Source organism: Euleptes europaea, chromosome 1 (genome assembly GCF_029931775.1).
Source record: "Euleptes europaea isolate rEulEur1 chromosome 1, rEulEur1.hap1, whole genome shotgun sequence".
NCBI classification, from domain to species: domain Eukaryota; kingdom Metazoa; phylum Chordata; class Lepidosauria; order Squamata; family Sphaerodactylidae; genus Euleptes; species Euleptes europaea.
The window spans coordinates 15,712,240-15,736,356 of record NC_079312.1 but is presented as its reverse complement, the minus strand read 5'-3'; the positions used below and the strand labels follow the sequence as shown (position 1 = coordinate 15,736,356).

The 24,117-nt window shown below is 49.2% G+C and overlaps 1 protein-coding gene across 1 annotated transcript in view; it reads left to right on the top strand.

Annotated features, from left to right (window-relative positions):
• The first annotated feature begins 203 nt into the window (after window positions 1–203).
• Window positions 204–24,117, top strand: part of LOC130493960 (tripartite motif-containing protein 10-like) — a 36,024-nt gene continuing 12,110 nt past the window's right edge. The window contains exons 1-6 of the mRNA XM_056867592.1: window positions 204–629; window positions 5,841–6,005; window positions 7,309–7,404; window positions 8,389–8,619; window positions 10,116–10,138; window positions 13,000–13,118. Of these exons, the coding sequence (XP_056723570.1) occupies window positions 210–629; window positions 5,841–6,005; window positions 7,309–7,404; window positions 8,389–8,619; window positions 10,116–10,138; window positions 13,000–13,118 (1,054 nt within the window). The 5' untranslated portion in view covers window positions 204–209. The remainder of the gene's footprint in view (window positions 630–5,840; window positions 6,006–7,308; window positions 7,405–8,388; window positions 8,620–10,115; window positions 10,139–12,999; window positions 13,119–24,117) is intronic.

The window sequence follows — 24,117 nt, the reverse complement described above, 5'->3', positions numbered from 1 at the left end:
CATCAATCATTTGTTAATGGAAAGTTCTGTGCCACCTATTAGATTTATTAAAAAATCCCAGAGTAAAATACTACTTATTTATCTGTTGAAAAATATATCTCCTGCCTAAAACCCACCCCTTCTCCAGCTCATTGTCCTTCTGCTGTCCTTTTTACAGGCCTCACAAAGCTCCCTTTTCCACTTGCCAAGAGACATAAACTGCATCCAACATGGCCTCAGGGTCACCATCCACAGATCTGGAAGAGGAAGTCATCTGTCCCATCTGCCTGGAGTGCCTAACAGAACCTGTTACCCTGGACTGTGGCCACAATTTCTGTCGGGGTTGCATCACTGACTACTGTGATAAATGGGAAGGACTGGGGCACCTGGAGTGTCCTGTCTGCAAAGCTGAGATACAGAAAGGGAATTTCAGCTCAAACTGGCAGCTGGCAAACTTGGTAGAAAAAATAAAAGAGAAGAGATTTTGTGCGAGAAATCCAGGAACAGAAGATCTGTGTCCAACACACGGGCAGAAACTCCTTTTCTTCTGCAACGATGATGAAAAATTCATGTGTCACATTTGTAAGCATTCTCCAGAACACAAAGGTCACTCTTTACTTCACCTGAAAGAGGCTGCTGACCTAGATAAGGTATGAAGGAAGAGCTGAAATAGAGGATACGTCTGACCTGAAGTGGGGACAAAGGTGCCTGACCGACGCAGAGTCAGACGTTTGGTCTCTGTAACTTACCTTGAAAGCTTTGTGTTGCTCCTGTGGGTTCCAAACACTGCAAAGCGGGAGGCAGAGCAGCAGGCTTCCCCCCCGCCCAAGCCATTTTTGCCAGTGAAAAAGGCTGGACATGAGGAACTAAAGAAAAGGGCAGGCAGAGCCTCCCCACGCACAGCCATTTCCTTTAACGGTGGTCTGTCCATTATTTACAATGACCACCTCCTTGGCCCTCCCATAGTGAGATGGAGCTGTGTGGCCAGCCCAAGAGGTTTCACTGCCCAAAGGGGGTCCTGGCCAGCCCCCTCCCCAAGTGCAGGCCTCTGATGAAGTGGGGCTTCCAATACTGTGCCAAGGTCATTGTGAATACGGCGTGAAGGCAAGAAATATGCATGTCATTCTCAGAAACCGAGCACTATGCAACTAGCCAGGCTCACTGGCTCTGGCCTAACTTTTTGCTACATCTCAGTCGGCCCTAAATCCGTTCTCAGCACCAGGACAAATGGAGAAGTCCCTCATGATCAAGATGGCCAAAACTCAGAGCAGGATGTTGCCTGTAGGTCTTTTGGCACAAAGGCTTCACTGAGGGCAAATGACCCCAAAGGAGTTAATGGGGCAGGGCGGGTGGGGGGGGGACTGTGAGAGAGTTTAGAATTCATTATGGGGTTTCCATACAATAAGACTAGGAACCCATAGGTGCCCCATATATTGATGCCCTTACGGGACCAGAATGTGATGAAATGTCTCATTTTATTACTATTATTATTGCATTTAAAAACATGAAAAAATTGAGATACAGGGATTGCAGCCCCCCCCCCCCAATCAAACTCAAGTCAATTCACACCAGAATTAATATCCGCTTGTTGGGCCAGTATCAGAATTGTCATTCATTTGTAACGTTCATGGTGTTATCCAAAGGGCCACCTGGGAGGAGATGCTGTCTGTGAGAGGGCGGATGGGCTGCTTTGGAGTTATATCTTGATAGGTGGCTTAAAAATCCATCAGGGTCCATCCGTATTCCTGCAGTTCCAGCTTCACCTCCTTGCACCATTTGGACCAACTTTTGGAGGTTTGTCATAATACCCCACCAGGAACGCGCCCTGCAAGAAAGGAAGGGGGTGGTGTTTGGGGGCTCCTCAGGCACATTGCAAAATACAGCTCAAAGCTGGTGGAGGGAGAATGTGGTTTACCTGGAACCAGGAGTTGTGATTCGTTCATTGATTTCCAGAGGAATTTGAGGGTTAGAAAAAACCAGTTTCTTCTACCAGCCCCAGCTGAGGGGAGACCTTATGGGACCTGGTTTATTAGTGGAGGGTGTGTGTGACAAAGAAGAAAAAGAAAGCAGGGGTGCCACCAGCCCACTGGTCTCCACTGCCTAACAAGGAGGATGGCCAGGAGGCAAAAAGGAAAAATTCAAAAACAACTCCTAGACCGTCCAGTCACCCATAACCATTTACAAGTAGAACTTAATATACAAGTAGGGTTTACTCCAACGAGGAAGGGGGGGGTAGTGAAATCAGGACACTCGTATAGTAAACTCAGACTTAGGGATCACAGCTTAGAATGGAAACCAGAGAGATGATGGGAGTCTTATCCTGTCTCTGTGAGGCCTTCTTCAGGTCTCTCCCCCTGCCTTTACTGCTGTGGATTGACCGGCCCTCAGCTGTGCTGGAGATGGGGCTGATCTTGGGGCTCTTGGTGCTGCTGCAGATCACCGGAGGCTCCTTGTCTCCTTGTCAGGCTTCCCTTTTCTCTGCACTTGGACCCAGATGGCTTCTCTCTCTCTCCTTTCCTTCAGAACTCTCTTTTCCTTCAGTATCTTCTCCCCCCACCCACAAAGCTCCCTGTCCAGAACAACTCCCCCAACTCCAACTGAAAGGTTACTTTGGGTTACATCTGGTTTTGTATAACAATGTCCCACCCCACCCCTGAACAAGGCACTAATTACGTCCAGGCCTTACAACGAGAGATACAGTCCAGGGGGTGGGGGTTGCCAGGTCCCTCTTTGCCAACGGCGGGAGGTTTTTGAGGTGGAGCCTGAGGAGGGTGGGGTTTGTGGAGGGGAGGGACTTCAGTGCCATAGAGTCCAATGGCCAAAGTGACAATTTTCTCCAGGGGAACTGATCTCTATTGGCTGGAGATCAGTGGTAATAGCAGGAGATCTCCAGCTAATACCTGGAGGTTTCAAAAAAATGTAAATTCAACTGTAAATTGGTAGTATTCAAAAATCACAGATGTAGGCTAATGATTCACTTATATCAATGTTTATAAATATAATTTCCTCAGATTACACTATTGCTTCATAGTGCCTTTTCAATCAACAAAATTAAATGTACAGTTTTATATATACAACAAGGCAAAATTCATAAAAAATCAAATTCAACAGAAATTAGCAATTGACTTGTGGTGTCTTTCTTTCATGAATTATGCATATATTGTCCATAAATGTCCTTGAGTCCAATTGGGTAGAACAGGATTCCGGTATCTTTGCCTGTTTCAATATTTCTTCAGCTACCCTGAAGGACATATATTTATGACATCTGGATCCTCTCTCAGAACGTCCCTTGTATCCTCAGCATTTGTTTGTAATATCAGAATGCTGGTCTGTTGATAAATTATTTAAATAGAACTATAAATTAACATTCTAAGCATTGTAATATTAATTATTTTACACATATATAATATAATTACAATTATACTTACAATCATAAATGAATTTTCATACACAGTGACTTGTGTGGTGTCAACCCGACAAGAATCCTTTCTTGTTTCCAGTCAATTAATTCCATACAGGCAGTATACTTAAATGCTTACTGCATTACTCATTAGGATCGATCCCAGGTGCAGGTGTTAATTTACAAGAAGGAGGTAAGATCATTGGCCATATTTAACCCCTTAGGGGATATGCAGTCAAAGAGTTGCACAAAGCGTGCTTCCTGCTGACTTAAAATTCGTTCTATGTTAGATCTCTGGAACTTCTTAGGTGTTGCTTGCCAAACCGCAAAGAACTGAAAGTCACTATCTGTATGTTTGCACTTCAACCAATGCTCCACTTGGGGCGCTTCTAATACTTGATTTTTTATTCTGGACCTGTGCTCCCCAATTCTTAATTTAAGGGGGCGTGTGGTTTTTCCAACATAAATTAATTTGCACATACAAATGACTAAATAAACCTCCCACCACAGGGGCTGTTGGACATCATCGCTGTGGATCATGCGCAGTCTGCCGGTTCTCCCTCCCAGTAAAGAGTTTCACAAGGGAAGACACTGGCTTCACATATGTACTGCGTCAATTTACAAATTGCTCCTCTGCAAATGTTATTTATTTAGTCATTTGTATGTGCAAATTAATTTATGTTGGAAAAACCAATTTTGTCACTTTGGCCATTGGACTCTATGGCACTGAAGTCCCTCCCCTCCCCAAACCCCACCCTCCTCAGGCTCCACCTCAAAAACCTCCCGCCGTTGGCAAAGAGGGACCTGGCAACCCCCACCCCCTGAACTATATCTCTCGTTGTAAGGCCTGGACGTAATTAGTGCCTTGTTCAGGGGTGGGGTGGGACATTGTTATATAAAACCAGATGTAACCCAAAGTAACCTTTCAGTTGGAGTTGGGGGAGTTGTTCTGGACAGGGAGCTTTGTGGGGAGGGGAGATACTGAAGGAAAAGAGAATTCTGAAGGAAAGGAGAGAGAGAAGCCATCTGGGTCCAAGTGCAGAGAAGAGGGAAGCCTGACAAGGAGACAAGGAGCCTCCGGTGATCTGCAGCAGCACCAAGAGCCCCAAGATCAGCCCCATCTCCAGCACAGCTGAGGGCCGGTCAATCCACAGCAGTAAAGGCAGGGGGAGAGACCTGAAGAAGGCCTCACAGAGACAGGATAAGACTCCCATCATCTCTCTGGTTTCCATTCTAAGCTGTGATCCCTAAGTCTGAGTTTACTATACGAGTGTCCTGATTTCACTACCCCCCCTTCCTCGTTGGAGTAAACCCTACTTGTATATTAAGTTCTACTTGTAAATGGTTATGGGTGACTGGACGGTCTAGGAGTTGTTTTTGAATTTTTCCTTTTTGCCTCCTGGCCATCCTCCTTGTTAGGCAGTGGAGGCCAGTGGGCTGGTGGCACCCCTGCTTTCTTTTTCTTCTTTGTCACACACACCCTCCACTAATAAACCAGGTCCCATAAGGTCTCCCCTCAGCTGGGGCTGGTAGAAGAAACTGGTTTTTTCTAACCCTCAAATTCCTCTGGAAATCAATGAACGAATCACAACTCCTGGTTCCAGGTAAACCACATTCTCCCTCCACCAGCTTTGAGCTGTATTTTGCAATGTGCCTGAGGAGCCCCCAAACACCACCCCCTTCCTTTCTTGCAGTGCACGTTCCTGGTGGGGTATTATGACAAACCTCCAAAAGTTGGTCCAAATGGTGCAAGGAGGTGAAGCTGGAACTGCAGGAATACGGATGGACCCTGATGGATTTTTAAGCCACCTATCAAGATATAACTCCAAAGCAGCCCATCCGCCCTCTCACAGACAGCATCTCCTCCCAGGTGGCCCTTTGGATAACACCATGAACGTTACAAATGAATGACAATTCTGATACTGGCCCAACAAGCGGATATTAATTCTGGTGTGAATTGACTTGAGTTTGATTGGGGGGGGGGGGGGCTGCAATCCCTGTATCTCAATTTTTTCATGTTTTTAAATGCAATAATAATAGTAATAAAATGAGACATTTCATCACATTTTGGTCCCGTAAGGGCATCAATATATGGGGCACCTATGGGTTCCTAGTCTTATTGTATGGAAACCCCATGAGTTCTAAACTCTGAGAAGTAATCTCACATTCCCCGCCCCCCACCCGCCCTGCTCCATTAACTCCTTTGGGGTCATTTGCCCTCAGTGAAGCCTTTGTGCCAAAAGACCTACAGGCAACATCCTGCTCTGAGTTTTGGCTATCTTGATCATGAGGGACTTCTCCATTTGTCCTGGTGCTGAGAACGGATTTAGGGCCGACTGAGATGTAGCAAAAAGTTAGGCCAGAGCCAGTGAGCCTGGCTAGTTGCATTTTTGAATAATACCTGGAGGTTGGCAACCCTGGGGGGATGAAACAAATTCTGTTTCTTTGTTTTCTGTATCAGGCAATCATGGCTGCTAGAAAAGGGAGAGTTTGCCAGAAGCACCCGGAGCCACTGAATCTCTTCTGCAAGGACGACAAAGCCCTCATCTGTGTGGTCTGTCACCGATCCAAGGAGCACAGAGATCATGAAGCCCTTCCTCTTGAGGAGGCCTCCAAAGAGTACAAGGTAGGAAATCAACAACATGGAGATTGGTGAGGAAGAGCCATGGATCCTTCCCTTCTCCGTGGTCTCTTTGTGCAGGAACTCCCTGGAGGTTCTGCCTCAGCCTCTGGTAGGGTTGCCAACTGCCAGGTAATTGATGAAAATAAGGCACCACTGTACTAGTATCAAGTAGATAGGAAAATCAGTACAGGAGCAAAGTATATTAACAAAGTGCAAAAAGTTTATCAGTGAGCTACTACTATAAACACATCAATATATGCAACAAAACAACCCACAATACAGTAAACACAGGTGAAGAATTGTACAGTGTTCTCAAAATGAAGAAAAAAGTCTCAGGAAGAGTCTCAATGGTAGAGTACATATGCCATGATGGAATAAGTTAATGTCAAGTAGTTTTTAAAAGAAGCACAGGTCACGGTGAGGATACGGCCGTTTCAAATTCTTAATTTTAAATTCTTCATCAGTCTTCGAAGGACTGATGAAGAATTTAAAATTAAGAATTTGAAACGGCTGTATCCTCACTGACTAATTCGACTGATCTCCAGCCGATAGAGATCAGATCACCTGGAGAAAAATGGCCGCTGTGCCAATTGAACTCTATGACATTGAAGACCCTCCCCTTCAAAACCCCACCCTCTTCAGGGTCTGCCCCCAAAATCTCCTGCCGGTGGCAAAGAGGGACCTGGCAACCCTAGCCTCTGGGCCCAAATTGGGGAGTGAAAACACCTCTTTGCTTCCTCCTTCCTGGTTTCATGGCTCCCAAGGGCATTGCCTCTTGCCCCCTGCTGAGGCTAAAGTGGGGTGATATGATAAAATGGGGAGATTGACTCACTTCCTGTCTGGCTGTATTGAGGTCTGGGCAGCCCATTGCAAGGCTGAGCTATGAGGGGGCAGCCGCCTGACTCCTAGTTTTAACCCCCACACACACACTCACACACATACTGCTTTCTCAACTTCAGTTGCTGTCCTTGAATTGCTGTTAGCCTGGGAGAGAAAGCCTGCATGTTTGGTACCTTCCTGTGTCCCCCACTTGCACCCAGTAGCTGTGAGGCAGCAGTTTAAATTAGAAGAAGAAGTTTTTTTGGGGGGGGGGGCGGGAGAGTTATGCATAACGCTGCCTTATTCTGAGTCAGACTGAAGCAGATCAATTGCTGTGATAAGTGGCTAAATTTCTAGATCTTGTATTTCACTAAAAAAAAAAACATTACATAAATAGGACAGTTATATCTAGTTTGGCCTTTCATGGCACTTATGCTTCTCTTATGTTTTATAATAAACTTCTAAAAAAGTGTCTCTCCTCCCCCAGGATCAGTTCTACAACCGCCTGGAGGTGCTGAAGAAGGAGAGAGAAAGAATTGTGGCGTATAAAGCAGAGGTAGTGAAGGAAAGCCAAGACCTGCTCGTAAGTGTCACTATGGCTGGGAAGTGAACAGATTCTAAAACTTGAATTGAGGGGGGGGGAATGGCAGAAAATAGCAGAAGAGTCAGTCGACCGTATGAGGCAGATGTTGGGGAACTGCACCCTCTTGGTGCCCCTGGCACCCTGGATGGTCACCTGGGGCTGCCTAGTGGGTGGGGCTGTCCCTGGTTGTTCATCCAGATCTAGACCCCCCCCCTCCTTTTTTGTGTTCTTGGGTGATTTTGTTTGGGGCAGAATCACTTGACGTTCCAAGGTGCTCTGTTCTCTGGGATGAGCCCTGGGCAGATGAACATATGTTGACTACCTATTTGTTGACAACATATGTTGACTACCTATTTGTGTTCATGCTCCAACACACTGCAAGCCAGGAGAAGTCTCTCAAGAGAGATAAGGGTGTCCCACTTCTAAAGAAATGCTGGGTGGAAATGCTGATAGATTTTCCACCTATCCTGAACTGGGCCAAGGGTTGTTCTGCCATTGCTGATTCTAAGGGGGGAGAGTACTTGTAATACTCAGCCGCGCGTCGATCTTTTCCCCTGCAGTTTTTTCTTGCCCAAAATGCATCCAGGGAGACCAAGTGAGGGGAAGGGGCTTCTTAGCTCTTTTCTCCCCAGTGTTATTTCTATTCAAACATCGTACCTTTTTGGCTGATGGAAGTAGAGGGGTCAGCATATGGAGGGTATTTTACTGGGGAAACAAATGGACTCAAGAAGTCCCTTCTACTCTCTGGGTCTTGTGCTGCAGACATCATCCTCTGTGGCTGAAATAACCCCTCCAGGAATTTGAGAGTGATGTACTTTGGCCCTCAGCATGGGTCCATGGAAATCTGTCTTTTTCCCTGCCGAATGTTCATGTGATCTCTATGAAAGGCCAAAGTGCCCTTTCGACAGGAGTCTTCTGAACCTTTTCCCACTGAAAAGACGAACTGTGTTCTGTTGACCTGATTTCCTTCTCTTTCTATTTCAGGAGCAAACCTCAGGAGAGAAGCAAGAGACGGCAGCCAAGTTCAGACAACTACATTCATTTCTGGAGGAGCAAGAGAAACGTCTCCTGGCCCAGATGGAAGAGGTGGAGAAGGAGGTGGCAAGAAACAGGGACCAGAACCTGGCCGCACTCTCTGAGGAGCTCTCCTCTCTGGATAGCCTCATCCAGGAGATGGAGGAGAAGTGTCAGCAGCCGGCCAGTGAACTCCTGCAGGTGAGAGTGGCAGGAACAGCCCAGGCTCCCCTTCGGGAGAAAGCTGCCCCCAAACCCTTTCTGTGCCTCCTTCACTTAGGCAGAAAGCAAATGAGCCCAGTTTGTGTTGCTAGCAAGTTTTCACCTCTATACATGGGCTGCTTTCTCCTCTGCCCCATTACATCTCCAACCAGGGGCAGGCTACAAAAAATGATCAAAGACACCCTGCTAAACTCCACCCCCTGGAAATGGAGCCCCCCCCCCAGAGCCCCCGGCCCCTCCCTGATAAACTGAGGCCACTTGGCTTCCATCTCAGAAGCAGAAGTGTGTTTGTGTGTCAACCAACAGTCTGGGGAACTACATGCCTGTCAAACCAGGTTCACAGGCAGCTCTTTCCCAACCACCAGGAACGAGGATCATAGGCAAGATTTTCACCAAAAAAACCCAGAAAACCACACAAGGTTGGAAGAGACCACAAGGTCCATCCAGTCCAACCGCAAGATTTAACAGGAGGATTTAACAGCAAGATTTAACAGGAGGATGTGTATGTTGGGGTGAATGTAGCTCATACTTGTTGCATGCAGATTGGTGCACCAAAATGAACACACACACACAACGGCAGCAACAAGTGGTAGGGGAATGGCATCCGCACACCTGTTGCTGGCAGTGCTGTGCCTGCTGATGCCAACCCATCACTTATGTGCAGATGCGATAGCATGTGTGCCCAGACCCCTACTTACCCTGCTGAGCCATGTTACAACGCTGCAGGGAAAAGGGGGAAAGCCCTTTAAAGGGCTGAAAGGTGACAGAGTTTGGCTCTTCTGCTCTCAGTCCCTGTGGCCACCATTCCCCTCCTCGCCCAATCAGAGGGCTTTTCTCAGGCTTTAAAGAAAAGGGCAAAGGCTCAATTGTTCTAGTATTGTAACATTATAATGATCTGTTGCGCTAATATCTAGCTTTTATTTTTATTTTTTAAAGTAAAGTGTAGGCTGCTCATTTCCAGTTATAACTCTGCAACCAGGACTTTATTTACAAAACAATGAAAACCAGGGACCATCATGTTGTTACAATTCTACTGTAATTTAGCATTTTTTTAAAGCCTGGGAAAAGCTCTCCAGTGGCCAGAAGGGAAATAACAGCGACACGGGGCTGATGCCAGGAATGTTGCTGGGAATGCCTCTGCGTCCACACGTGGCCACTGGAGCTACTTGGAGGCCTTCCTGCCTTCCATGTGAGGAAAACTCCTTTTGTGAAAGTAGCCGCTGTTGAATCGCCAAAGCAGATCACCAACTCTCCTCTGAAATGGCTCCACTTTGTCTGGTAATATTAATCTCTCAAAGATTTTCTCTCACTGTATGGAGATGCACCCCCCAGTCTTTGAGTGGAGTCTGCTAGCTGGACACAGTAGAAGGGCCAGAGTGCAGAATCTCCCAGGGTCTGAGGGGTCTTCCTGGTGTGGCCTTTTTAGCAACCATTGAGGTCTCTTTTCTTTCTCTCTCTCTGCCATTTTTCTTTAGGATGCCAGAAGCACCTTGCAGAGGTAAATGGATCCTTCTCATTAACCTTCTCAACACTGGGAGGGGTCTGGGCATCCTGTGAAGAACGTGGTCCTTCAGGATGGTGGCTGAGGGCCACATCAGGTGCAATTAAGATCGTGGCGCTCCATCCATCCGTCAGCGGCAAACAGCTAAAACACAGAGCCTCGTCAACAGGAAATTGTGAAATAGTACTGGGAGGATCTGGGTTGACACCTAGCTGAAAAAGCTCTAGAAGAGGGGTCCCCAACCTATTTGGAATTCTGCCCTGGTGTGGTGGGGGCAGTTAAGGAACGGCTGGCACAAAATGGCTGCCACAGGAGGCGGAGCCAGCCACAAAATGGCTGTTGCAGGTTACCTTCAGTCACACAGTGAAGATATTTTTGTTGTGGTGGCAGCTGCTTCAAAAGCAACGTTTTAAAATCTACCTCAGGGTTTGAGCCTCCTCAGCTAAATTCTTTCCACAAAATGGCAGTTTGAAAACTTTATTATCTTGGTTGGCATCGGGGCTGACTATGGGGCCTTTTAGAGTTGAACAAGCGTTTGACCACCCAGCCAAATCCAATGTGCTCCGTTTGTTAAGGAGGGTAGGGTGAGGGTACACATGAGGAAGCAGGGGTTGGTGTGTGTGTGTGTGTGCCATGTCTCCATCAGTGTTTCTGCAACCACATAGCACTTAAATGCGCTGCTCCTACTCAGGTTACTTCTTGGCTGTTTCCACACTGGCTGCCATGTGGTAACAACAGGGCTTCCAAAATAAAGCCTTTGTCATGCTGAGCAGCCCATTATGGGCAATATACAGCTGGTGACCAGAAAATTCAGGCTTCTGCTGTAAGTCTCCCCAAGTAGATTTAGAGGAAGAATTGTCATTGTGACGTTACTGGGCTCGAAGTTTCCACTCCTCCCTCCAGGGGCAAATGATTCAAAAGGGACAGAAGGAAACACCCTTCTGGGTGTGGTGATGTCACGTGACCTGTGGTCCATTTAGTCCAGTGTTTAGTCCATTTAGTCCATTTAGTCCTGTGTTTCACACAGTGGCCAAGGGATGCCCCTGGATGGCCCACAAACAAGGCACAGAGGCCGAGGCCCTCCTCTGCTGCTACCTCCTAGCAGTGTTATTCAGAGGTTTGCTGCCTATGGCTATGGAGGCTCCCTTCAGTCACCAAGTCTAGTGGCCATTGCTGGACCTCTCCTCCCTGAATGTCGAATCCTCTTTTAAAGCTATCTATGCTCGTCGCCATCGGCCAAAAACGCATGGTCCCTTAACCCACTTTTATTTCCCATTTCAGCCAGGATCAAATTTACCTGGGTTGGGGTGGGGGGGACTGTATGCATTTCCTTGAAAAGCAGGGACGAAACTGTGCCAATCGATCCATGTAAGCAGAAAGTGCGGGAGACATGAAGTTCCTGTTTAGTTTGGCACACACACACACACGCAGTGATTGGTCGTTTCAAATTGACCAATGAGGGCCTTCCCTGCCCCGGGAAATGACCAGTCACCAGAAACGGGGGTGTTGCAAGCTAAACAGGAACTGTTCACGTCTCCCGCACTTTCTGTTTACATGGATGGATTTGCGCACAGCTTTGTCCCTGCTTTTTAAGGTAATGTGTACAGTTTCCCCCCAGCCCGGGTCAATTTGATCCTGGCTGAAACGGGGAATAAAGTGGGTTAAGGGACCATGCGTTTTTGGCCATCATTACCTCAACCAGCAATGAATTCAACAGATTCATTACTGGTTGAGTAAAAATTATGTTCTTTGTCTGTCCCAAATCTATTTCTCAGGAACTTCATTGGGTGCCCCTGAGTTCTAGTATTATGGGAGATGGAGAAAAATATGTGAACGCACTGAGCCTAATTCTGCCCTCCTCCATTTTATCCTCAAAACACCCTGTCTAAGGTCACCCAGTGACCCGCAATGCTGGATGTGGGGTTGAACCTGTGTCCTACAATCCTAGTCACAGGACACAGGAAGCTGCCGTATACTGAATCAGACCATTGGTCCCTCAAAGTCAGTACTGTCTACTCAGAGTGGCAGTGGCTCTTCAGAGTCCCTGCTAGAGGTCTTTCACCCCATCTAGTACCTGATCCTTTGACCTGGAGATGGTGGGGATTGAACCTGAGACCTTCTGCATGTCAAGCAGATGCTCTTCCTCTGAGCCACAGACCCTCCCCTAACTCTAACCCTAAAGTGCAGAGCTCTAACCACCCCAGCTTTCTTTTTCTTTCACTGGACATTTGCAGGGCAAATCTGGGCAGGGGATGTGGGGTTGGGGTTCTGAAGGCCAAACTTGATGTTTGCTTTTTTCAGAGTGGGGTCTGGGTTCCCCTCAGCCACACAGCAACTGTGGGGAATGTGGCAGTTAAAAAAGAAAGCAGGGCCCATTTGTTCTCCGAATGCTGCTGTAAGAGTGGAAGGGCTCCTGCCTCCCTCTCCAGCCATTGTTCATGTTGAAACAACCCCCGCGAGGTGAGTGACTTCCCTATTTTTGCTGCTTATGCACAGAATAGTCCATGCGGAGCCGCAAAAATGGAGAAATAACTCCCCCACCCCACCCCAGTGCAGTTTCAGAACAGGAAAATGGCTGGGGGACTGACAGGAGCCCTTCCTCCTCCTGTGGTGGTGGTCTGAGCCCAAACAGGCTCTGTTTTATTTCTAATAGCCATTCCCCAGACCTCCTGTGTGGCTTTGGGGTCTCAGGAGCTACAGTGAGGTGGATGTTGCTCTCTGAAGAGCCTCCCATCTTGCTCCTCTCTCAGCCTCTGTCTCTCGGCTTTCTGCCAATTCCTTCCTCTGTTTCTCTGATCTGCCAGGGGCAGGGGGGATTCTGAATTGGATGGATGGTACCTTGACATGATTTTCCCCAGGTATGAAGAAAAGGAGGCGTTTGAGGATCCAGCGGCTTTTCCTCTTGCACTGAAGTGGCGGATCTGGGAACTCACGGACTTAAATCCCCTTTTGGAGGGCTTCAAGAAGCAATTCAAAGGTAATGACCATAAGAATATAAGAAAGGCCATGCTGGATCAGATCAAGATCGATCAAGTCCAGCAGTCTGTTTACACAGTGGCCAACCAGGCGCTTCTAGATGACTGCTGCAAACAGGATGACTGCTGCAGCAGCCTCAAAATGAATGCCTCAAAAAAGCTGCTACTGGAGGTAGAGCTAGTGAAGTGCTCCCCCCATTATCATAGAGTCCAATGAGATCAATGAGGGCAGGAGGTTGGTTTGAGCTAACGGCTTGCTTTATTGGCCAAGGAGTCATAACCGGGTGAGTCAGGATCCAGACAAACAGCTCCGCGATCCTGTCACACCGAAGCAGGGCAAATGCAATAGGTTTTATAGACATTTGACATTCCAATACAACAATGATACATTTTCTTAACATCCGGTTAGCTTGTCAATGCAACGTCATCAGTTTCTACAGCGCGTGCGTGAGCCTTGCTACATTAATGAATGGAGCCTATCTTATTGAGCAGTTCAGAGTGTTCCCTTGCAGAGTGAAGCGAATGTATCAAAAAGGAGGAATAGGTGGGAGGGAGGCTGTTGGAGGAAAGTTTCCAGCCTTTGGACTGTGTATGTGCCTACGAGCTTGGTGCTAAAGAATAGTGGGGGGGGGGGCACTGGGGAGTGGCTTCTGTGGTTCTGTTTGTAAGCAGCTTATGCGTGTAGCTTGCGTGTATGTCTGAAGCAGGTATGATTACTCAGGCACAACATTCCTCACTTTTTTTTTATTTGGATGCTTCCAAAAGGAGAGAGGTACATGCAGCACACCTTCAGTCACACAGTGAATATCCTTATGCTGTAGTGGCAGATGCTGGCTTGGCAAAAGTCCCACCTTGCCCTGGCCACTTCGTAAAATACTTGGTGGGCACCAGGAAAGGTATTGGTGGCACCACAGTGCCCATGGGCACCATGTTGGGGACCCTTGACGTATATCATTAGCAGACCCAGGAATGTGAGAATTGTATGTACCAATTCACAAGGGTTTTTGAGTTCATCATGGTAAGTTTTGAGGTCTGAATTCTCCCACAATTTTAGTTCAGAATTGCATTATGTGGATTTCCTGAAAATTATTCTCTGTTGCTTCTTTCCAGTTGTGCCCATGAACTGGCAAATTGGGATGTAATTGTAGAACAAACAGCTAAAATGAAAGGGAGGGGGAGGAAACTGCCCTTCAGGGCATCCTCATTTAATGGTGACCCCCACCCCATCCCTTTCAGGAACACCTACCCCCGTTCTCATTGCAGTGTGTCTATGGCCAAATTGGACCTACCAAACTGTCCCCCTTCACTGTGTGTGTCTGATTGAGTCTGTCATAGCTGAGGCCACAGAGTGGTCTCAGGGGGACGGAGGGTGGTGTCTCAAGCAGATTTACACCCTTCTAAGCCCACTGAAATCAGCAGAGTTAGAAGGGGGTAATATGGTAGAACTGTGGAACATCTGTTTGGAAGGAAGTGAAGTTTAGCAGGAGCGGACCCTTGGCCCGTAGACCTTAGCATACTTTCTACGAATTGAATCGCCAGTCACTCCAAGTGACTAGTGAAAAGAAATGTGAATATTTCCACATAAATGAAATTTGTGAAGAATCCCCCCCCCAAGAAGTAGGTTGTACTTAACCTTTCAGCCAAAACTCAGAAGAAATATGTACGCATGTGCCATCAAGTCACAACCAATCTATGGTGACCCCAGAAAGGTTTTCAAGGCAAGTGAGAAGCAGGGATTTCTTTGCCATCGCCTTAATTTATAGAATCTTCTTTGGTCTCCCATCCAAGTACCAACCCTGCTGATATTTCAAGATCTGATGAGGTGGGGCTATACCATGGCACCTTTATTCCTTTATTCCATTCTTTATGCTTGTGGACCAACTGGTCATAAGCAAAACAAATTCAGGCCATGGCACCTTCCCTCTGTTGCGGGAACTAGCGGATTAGGCAGAATCCCAGAAATAACCACCAGTAAAGCCAGGCTACATAAAACAGTGCTTGTTTTATATTACAGTGTTCAGACTTACAGCAATCTCCAACATGAACCACATCCACTATTATCTCCCACACCTTGGTTACAGAGATATATGCATTTATACATTTTCCAACCACCAATCAGCTAACTGCTGAGTCATTGTTGAATCATTGCACCCATTACTCCTCATTGCATCAGCTATGGTCAGAACCTGTTCAGGCTGGTTCTTGGCTGTCTTCTATCTATCAAGATGCTTGAGATCTGGTCCTGAACGGTCAAACTCTAATATACTAGGCTTGCATTTCTTGACACTCCTTCTCAAGGCTTGTATATCATATTTGACAGTTTCACAAACCTTTGACTATCTACTACCTTTGTAAATATATCAGCAATGTTTACAGTTCCAGCACATTTCTGTATGTGCACAAGGTTTTTGTTTACCGCATCTGATACATTCTCATATCTTATCCTGATATGTTTGCTTTTCCCTCTGAAACTTTGTTCATTTGCTAGCTGTTTTGCAGCTTCATTGTCAGAGTAGACCTTAACAGGCAATGGTACATTTACATTAAGCTCCTTGAACAAATAAACAAACCATTCTAATTGATTAGTACATTCACTTATTGCACTAAATTCAGCTTCACACAAATTTGTTGCCACAAAAGATTGCTTTAGTGATTTCCAGTGAATTGGAGCCTGGTCTAGGTAAATTATATATCCAGTAGTTGACCTTGCATGATCCTGATCTGCCCATGTTGCATAAGCATAGGCTTTAAGGCTCGGGGGTGAACAGAGAGTCCATGGGACGGTCGAAGTCATTGCGGTATTGGGGGAGGCGGGAGAGAGCATCAGCCAGGGTATTTTCCTTTCCGGGGACGTGTTTGAGGGTGAAACGGAATTTGGCGAAAAACTGAGCCCAACGAATCTGTTTAGCGTTGAGCTTCCTGGCCCCCTTGAGAGCCTCCAAATTTTTGTGGTCGGTACACACCTCAAACGGAAATTCTGCCCCTTCCAAAAAATGTCTCCAGATGGTGAGGGCATGCTTCACCGCCGCCGCCTCCTTCTCCCAAATTGCCCAGTTAATTTCTGATTGGGAAAATTTTTTGGAGAAGTAGGCGCATGGTCTCAACTCCCCACTTTCGTCTTTCTGCAGGAGAGCTCCCCCCATGGCAACGTCCGAGGCGTCCACCTGGACCACAAATGGCTTAGTGCAGTCCGGGTGGGCTAGTACTGGCTCGGACGAGAAGAGCACTTTAAGCTCATCGAACGCCTGCTGGCAGGGCGGTGACCACTGCAAACGGGCTGAGGGAAGCGCGGCGTTCGCCCCCTTCCCCGCCTTTTCATTAGGGCTCATGGGGTAAACCTTCCCCTCGGACAACTTGCCTTCTCCCACGATCTCAATGGCGCAATCAGTTTCTCGGTGTGGGGGCAGTTCGTCACATTCCCTCACATCAAACACATCCGCAAACTGGGAATACTCCGAGGGTAGATGGGGTGCCGCGGGGATGGGCCCGGGGGAACCCACCAACGCGGCGGCCGGGGTGCAAAGCACTCGGTCCTTGTCATGCGTCCCGCAGGAGTCCTCGGGGAAAGTGAGTGTCCGTTTGACCCAATTAATGGAGAGGTTGTGTCCCTGTAACCAATTCATTTCCAAAACTACGGGGGCAACTATAGGGGCGATGGTAAAATACAGTCGTTCCCAATGTTCCCCCACTGCCATGACCACCTCCGTGGTGCGGTGGGTGACGGGCCCCTTTTTAAAATCACTACCGTCCATTTGCGAGAAACGGAGGGGACCAGGGAGCCGTTTGCGTCGAACGCGAAGTCTCTTGGCGGCTTCCTCACTAATCAAGGTGCGGGCGCACCCAGAGTCAACTAGCGCGGGGAATTCTAACACGGGACCCCCTTTGGGTAAGGATAGGTGGACCCGGATGTACACATTATCCTCTTGGGCGCTTACCATTGGTGGAGCTCCTTGCACAACGACTGGAGCGGTCTGCTGAGGAGCCCCTCTTACAGCAGACCGACGGCGTTTTTTGCCGGCATCTCCCACTCCTCCTCCTCACTGGATGAAGGAGACGTGGTAGTTGTACTCCGTGACTCGGCCGAGTCGAAAGTTGCATTTGTAATCCGGGGTCCCGATGGACCAGTAGAGGTGGAGGCTCCGTCTTGAGCGCTCGCATGTAGCGCGGAGGGCGCGCTCCGGCGTCCAGGAGCGCTGCTTCGGCGTCGCGGTTGGCTCTCCGCCGGGGTCTTCTCCGGTTCGGTCGGGTTTGGGCGAGGAGGAGCAGGACGGCCGGAGCGGGATGGGCACTGTGAAGCGAAATGACCCTTACCTCCACACACCAAGCACACCCCAGTTTCGAACCGCCGGCGGCGTTCGGCGGTTGAGGGGCCGCTGCCACCCGGGGTACGGGAATCTCTGGTACCGCTTGGTCTGTCTCCTTTCGGCTTAAAATCACGGCCGGTGCGCTGTTTGGACAGGGTCAGGAGCTGCTTCCGATTTTCGATGTCGGCGGCGTGGCGCACCCAGCCCTCGACATCAGGGGGGTTACCTTGCATGAAGGCCCAATGTTGCAGGTCCGGGTTTAGTCCTTCCCTGAAGCACTGCACCCGGGTAGCTTCGCTCCAGTCCAGAATTCTGCTCGATAGAGACTGGAATTGGCTCGCATACTGCTCCACCGACTTAGTCCCTTGGCGTAGTTGCATCAGGTTAGCCTTGGCCCACTCGCCCAGGTTCGGGTCCTCGAACCGGTTTCGGAGGGCAATCATGAACTCGTCCAGATTCCGCAGCACCGGGGAGCGGAGCTCGTATTGTAATACCATCCACGCGGCCGCTTCGCCTTGTAGAAGGGAGGCCACATATTGGACCTGGGACTCTTCCGAGGTAAAGGTCCGGCCCTGTTCCCGCATAAATATATCCACTTGGACCAAAAAGAAGGTCAACTGATCCCCCGACCCATCATACGTGATTTTCAGGTCACGGCGGGTCGGGGTACTGGGAGGGATGGGGGGAGCCGCCGGTGTCCCATCCGGAGGGTTGCCGGGGGGGGCTGTACCTTCAGCGCGTCCATGGCCGCAGCCATCTCACCCATCACAGTCTGCATGGCATCCATGCGCTCCAACATGGCTTGGCGTTCCTCCTGCCATTGCCTCTGTTCCTCGTCCATCAGGACTTCCCTACGCGCAGGGTCGTCCTCGAGTCTCGTGCCAGACAAAGCCATGCGACGGTGCTTCGCCTCGGTCCGGGAGAGCGACCAGCCCTTAGGAGAGTCCAGCCAGGAGTTAAAGGTGTCCTTGGTTTTCGTACCCAAGCCCGGTCCCGGGTGAGGGGCACCGGGTACCTTCCGCTTGGCAACCTCCTCCTTAGGGTCCGGCTTCTCAGGTGCCTCGGGTTTCTCCGGTGAACCCGGGGGTGTAGAGGGATCCTCTTCGCCTGGCATTACTGTCCCTTAAGGTACAGGTGCAGAACGAAAAGGCAAGGACTTGCAACTTAATGTGAGAGTCCCAACCTAGCTGTGCTAACTTCGCAAAATCACTTGCTCAGACTTGGATGCAGAAACAAAGGATTTATTGAAGGCTTCAGATAGTACAAGACAGACACGGGTTTGAAGTTGCAAGTGAGCTAGCTTATCAGAGTTACAGAATATATTGACTACAGGGCACTGGGGTTCACACTTCCGATCGTGGGAAGTTACAAAGGAGATTGGTGTAATACAAAACATCAAACGGGTCCCAGCGAGACGGTTAGGAGTATCAGACCCTCAAGGCCATAATCGGCCCGAGGGAGTGCTTGCAGGAAGCGACTAAGGGGAGGGTAGGAGCGGCACCTGGGAAAGGCAGAAGAGGCGCCGGGGTCCAGGAAGGCATGGGGAGGTGTGAACTGCTTTTACGAGTTCAAAGGGACAGAGATGGATGATACTAAGGGGAAATGGAGTCAGGAACACATGGCTCTCACAATTACATTCCTTTAATGCATTCATTTCTTCCTGCATCGCCTTTAGCCATAAACTCCTCTCTCCCTTCTCCAGAGAAAGTACCTCTTCATAGCAAGCTGGCTCCACTTCTGATACATTATTGACACAATCACAGTCAAAACCAAACTTTGTAGGCGGCACACCTTTGGTGCTGCATTCAGACCTCCTGACCTCAGTCTCTTCAGAACTCTCTCCTTCTGAAGTGTCAGACTTTGCACTCTCCCTCCTTGGAGAACCTTCTGAAGTTTCAGACCTTACACTCTCCCTTCTTGTAGCCCTAGCTGGAGAACCACTGTTATCTCTGGCTTCCAGCTGCTCATTAATTGGAAGAGATATCATGTCAGGCACCTTATCTGAGCCATGTAACCTTGCCCAGTTGAATGACTCTCCAAAATTAACAGAACGGCTAATTGTTATCCTATTGTAAGTATCAGTAAATCGGTAGGATTTTGCAGCATTCTGATACCCAAGGAACAAAAGTGGTTTGGACTTTTTGCCTCCCCTCCTATGTTTAAAGGTATATCCACCCAAGCCTTGGCACCAAACACTCTCAAATGCTTCAAGGATGGATTCCTTTTATACAAAACCATATAGGGGATGTTATCAATGCTTGAAGAACACAACCTATTAATGAGGTAATTAGAAACCTTAATTGCCTCCGCCCAGAACCTAGGCTTTAGATTAGCATCCTCCAACAGAGATTACATCATGGATTTTAAATATCCTATCCGTCTTTCTGCAACTCCATTTTCCTGGGGTCACAAGGGTTAGCAAGTCTGTGCTGAATCCCTTTGCTCTCTAACCACTGGGCTAACTCATTTGACAAGAACTCTCCACCACGATCCAATTGGAGATTGGCAACTGGCAAACCTAGCTGCCTTTCCACTCTGTTCACCCAGTACTTGATTGTTTTACAAGTTTCACTCTTGTGCTTGAGCAGATAAACCCAGCCAAACCTCATGTGGTCATCAACCAGAACCAGAGCCCATCTGTTCCCTTACACACACTCTTGGAAGGGGCCACAGATATCTACATGGACAATTTTTAAGGCTCTGTCTGTCACCCTCTGGCTGACTTTGGCCACTGGACACCTTCTGCTCTTTACTGATTTACATACTGTACAATCAAGAAAATTATTACATTTGTTTAGCCTCACCTCATTTTCCCCTAGCAAGCTCAGGGTTTTCTATTGTTGAAAATGAGGCATGGCCTAAACGCCGGTGTAACTGTTGCGTACAGGCAGGGACCAGGCAGAGGTGCTTGGCTTCTGACTCCACTCCCAGCAATGGAGAGTACTGGGGGGAGCAGAACCTGTCGCGGTTTACTCTTCCCGGTAGTGTGGGTGGACTGAGTGTGTAACCAAGGCAGCACTCTAAACAAGGAACAGGTCTACTCACCAGAACGAGCTCCTTTGAATCAAGGACTAGGCTCGGTCCTCCCAGGTTCTGCAGGGATACCAGAAGGGTAGGAGCTGGTAGCTGGCACCTAAGCGAGATAATACTGAGCACAGAGATCTCAGCACGAGCCGCAGCGCTTGCAGCAATTAACAAAGTTGTTCCCACACTGACTGACTGGCCAGCCTAAGATTTATGGCTGTTCCTCCTCACTCCCTTCCCGGACCAGCTGTTCTGCATCACTTGCTGGTGTTGACTCCTGCAAACACCTACGACCAATTGCCTGCAATCTCGCGCTGCGACGCCTCTCCTGCAAACTGAGCCGAACCTTTGATCTTTGACGGCTAACTGGGCTGGGCGAGTCTGGAGGTGATAACCTTCTCTGTTCCTCTGCTCCTTCCCAATATGAACCACCTTCTTCTGCATCTGCTGTCTTTGCTGGTTCAGACCTATGGTCCAGTCGCCCTGGTAAGACTTCCACTGGTGCATCACCCTGCTCTGCCACTCCTTCCTCCTCTTCTTCCGAGGAGAGTTCAGGCTGACTCATGACACCATCCCCCCCTCAGGCCCCTCCCCGGAGGGTCCTGGAGCCCCAGGCTTCCATGGATGGGCTTGATGGAATTGCCGAATCAGATCAGGAGCATGAAGGTTTTGCACAGGTTCCCAAGACCTGTCTTCTGGCCCATAACCTTCCCATTCCACTAGGTACTGGAGGCGCCCTCGATGTCGACGAGAGTCCAGGATTCGGGCCACCTCATACTCCTCCTGGCCGTCCACCAATATCGGTGGTGGGGGAGCAGCTGTCTTGTGAAGGGGGTGTGAGGGCGCCACCGGTGTGAGGAGGGAGCGATGAAAAACTGGATGAATATGCATAGTCCTGGGAAGGTCCAGGCGAAATGCCACAGGATTGATCTGCTCCAAAATCCGGAAGGGCCCAATAAAACGGTCATCTAACTTCTTGGAGGGCCGTTGGCTACGGAGATACTTGGTGGAGAGCCATACAGAATCCCCCACCTTCAGAGCGGGCCCGATCTGGCGTTTCCTGTCTGCAATCTCTTTATACGCATGTTTGGCCCGTTCGAGTTGTTCCCTGAGTATCCGGTGCAGTGCCTGTAGCTCCTGTACAAAGGTGTTTGCTGCAGGGACGGATGAAGCTGGCGCGGTCTGTGGAAAGTATCAGGGGTGGCGCCCATAGGTTGCCAAGAATGGTGTCTGCCGAGTGGGGGTGTGTACCGAGTTATTATAGGCAAATTCTGCCAGCGGTAGGAGCTCAGCCCAGTCATCTTGTTGGTAGCCCACATAACAGCGCAGATACTGCTCCAATGTGGCATTGGTACGCTCCGTTTGGCCATCCGACTGGGGATGGTGAGCTGATGACAGGTGTATCTGGGTTCCTAGGAGCGTCTGCAGGGAACGCCAAAATCTGGAGGTAAATTGTATTCCACGGTCTGAAATCAGATGCCTGGGGATTCCATGGAGGCGGAACACATGGTGCAGATACAGTCGAGCTGCTTCCTTTGCCGACGGGGGCATCGGGCAAGGTACAAAGTGAGCCAGTTTCATGAACAGGTCTACAATAACCATTATGCAGGTGTACCCCTGAGAACATGGCAGATCTGTGATAAAATCCATGGAGGCAGCCTTCCAAGGTCCCATGGGCGTGGGGAGTGGCTGCAAGAGTCCCACCGGCTTCCCAGGGACACCTTTGGCCCGTCGACAGATTTGGCAGGATTGCACATAGCGGGCGACCTCTCCCTGCATCCGTGGCCACCAAAACTCTCGGGACAGGAGGTGGAGTGTTTTATACTGGCCGAAATGCCCAGCTGCTCGGGCATCATGAGCCAGTTGGAGAACCTCCCCTCGTACTGTTCCCGGGGGCACATACAGTCGTCCCTCATAAAGCACTAGGTCCTGTTGCTGGGTATACCCTGGTGGGAGTTTCTGTTTTGGATCCTGTAAGGCTTGGCAGATCCGTTGAGCATGGGGGTCTCCCTGTTGGGCCTTTTTGATTCGATCTTGTAAAGATTCAGTGGGGAGTGCTGCGGCTATAGTTCCCGGGGCCAAGATCCTAGGCGCTGGCCTTTCCTCCTCTGGCCTCAGGGCAAATTCGGGTTTTCTGGAGAGCGCATCAGCTCGTTTATTCTGAGACCCCGGCAGGTAGCGAATGACAAACTGGAAGCGGGAGAAGAATAACGACTACCGGATCTGCCGTTGGTTTAAAGCTCGGGCAGACTGCAAATACTCCAGGTTGCGATGATCCGTGTGGACCGTCACTGGATGCCGTGCTCCTTCCAAGTGATGCCTCCAGGTTTCAAAGGCAACTTTAATGGCTAGCAGCTCCCGTTCCCAGATGGTGTAATTTCGTTCGGCCGCAGTGAATTGCCGGGAATAGTAGGCACATGGTCGCACCGGTCCGTCCGGAGAGTGTTTCTGCCCCAAAACTGCACCTAACGCGGTATCCGATGCATCTGCTTCCACAATGAAGGGAAGGTCAGGATCAGGGTACACCAAAACCGGATTGGTGGTGAAACTCTTCTTCAAGACCTGAAATGCCTGTTGGGCTTCTGGCGTCCACTGGAAGGGTTCCTTAGGCCGTAGCAGGCGGGTCAGCGGGACCGTAAGGGCTGCAAACCATGGAATGAATTGGCAGTAATAATTAGCGAACCCTAGGAATCGCTGGACATCCTTACGGTTCCGTGGAGCTTGCCAGGATAGCACTGCTTCAACCTTGACCGGGTCCATGCTTATCCCCTGGGAGGAGACGCGATGCCCCAAGAACTCCACCTCTGACTGATTGAACTCACATTTTTCCAGTTTGGCATAGAGCCTATGCTGGCGGAGACGAGATAGGACTGTCCGCACATGTTCTGTATGCTTGGCAGGGTTCCTGGAGTAGATCAGGATGTCATCTAAGTAAATGACCACATACCGGTCCAACAAGTCTTGGAATATATCATTGATAAACCGCTGGAAGACGGCCGGTGCATTACATAGACCAAAAGGCATCACGAGGTACTCGAACTGGCCATATCGTGTTCCGAAGGCGGTCTTCCACTCGTCATCCAAGCGAATTCGAATCAGGTTGTAAGCCCCTCGCAAATCTAGCTTTGTGAATCGAGATGCTCCCCGGAGTCGTTCTAGCAGTTCAGGGATTAATGGCAGTGGGTAACGATCCCGGATCGTAATCTTGTTCAAAGCCCGATAGTCATGACACAACCGTAACTCTCCTCCCTTCTTTTTAACAAATAGCACCGGGGCTGAGGTGGGAGAGGTGGATGGGCGGATGAATCTTCGTTCCAGATTTTTCTTCAAAAACTCTTGAAGGGCTACGCGCTCTGGCTCCGACAGGGAATAGAGCCTACTGCTAGGCAGCGGAGCTCCTGGGACCAGATTTATAGCGCAGTCATAGGGACGGTGAGGGGGGAGCTGGTCAGCCCCCTTTTCCTCAAACACATCGGCAAAATCAGCATACTGATCTGGGAGCATGGGGGTCTTCTGGTCGGCAGTTGCTACCGCAAGCACCGGCCCCGGAGGGTCCAACTCACCCAACAGGATGCGGACTATTCGTTGGGTCCAGTCTATGGTGGGGTTGGTCCGGATCAACCAAGTCATTCCCAACACCACGGGGAACCGAGGCATGTGCACTAAGTCAAAG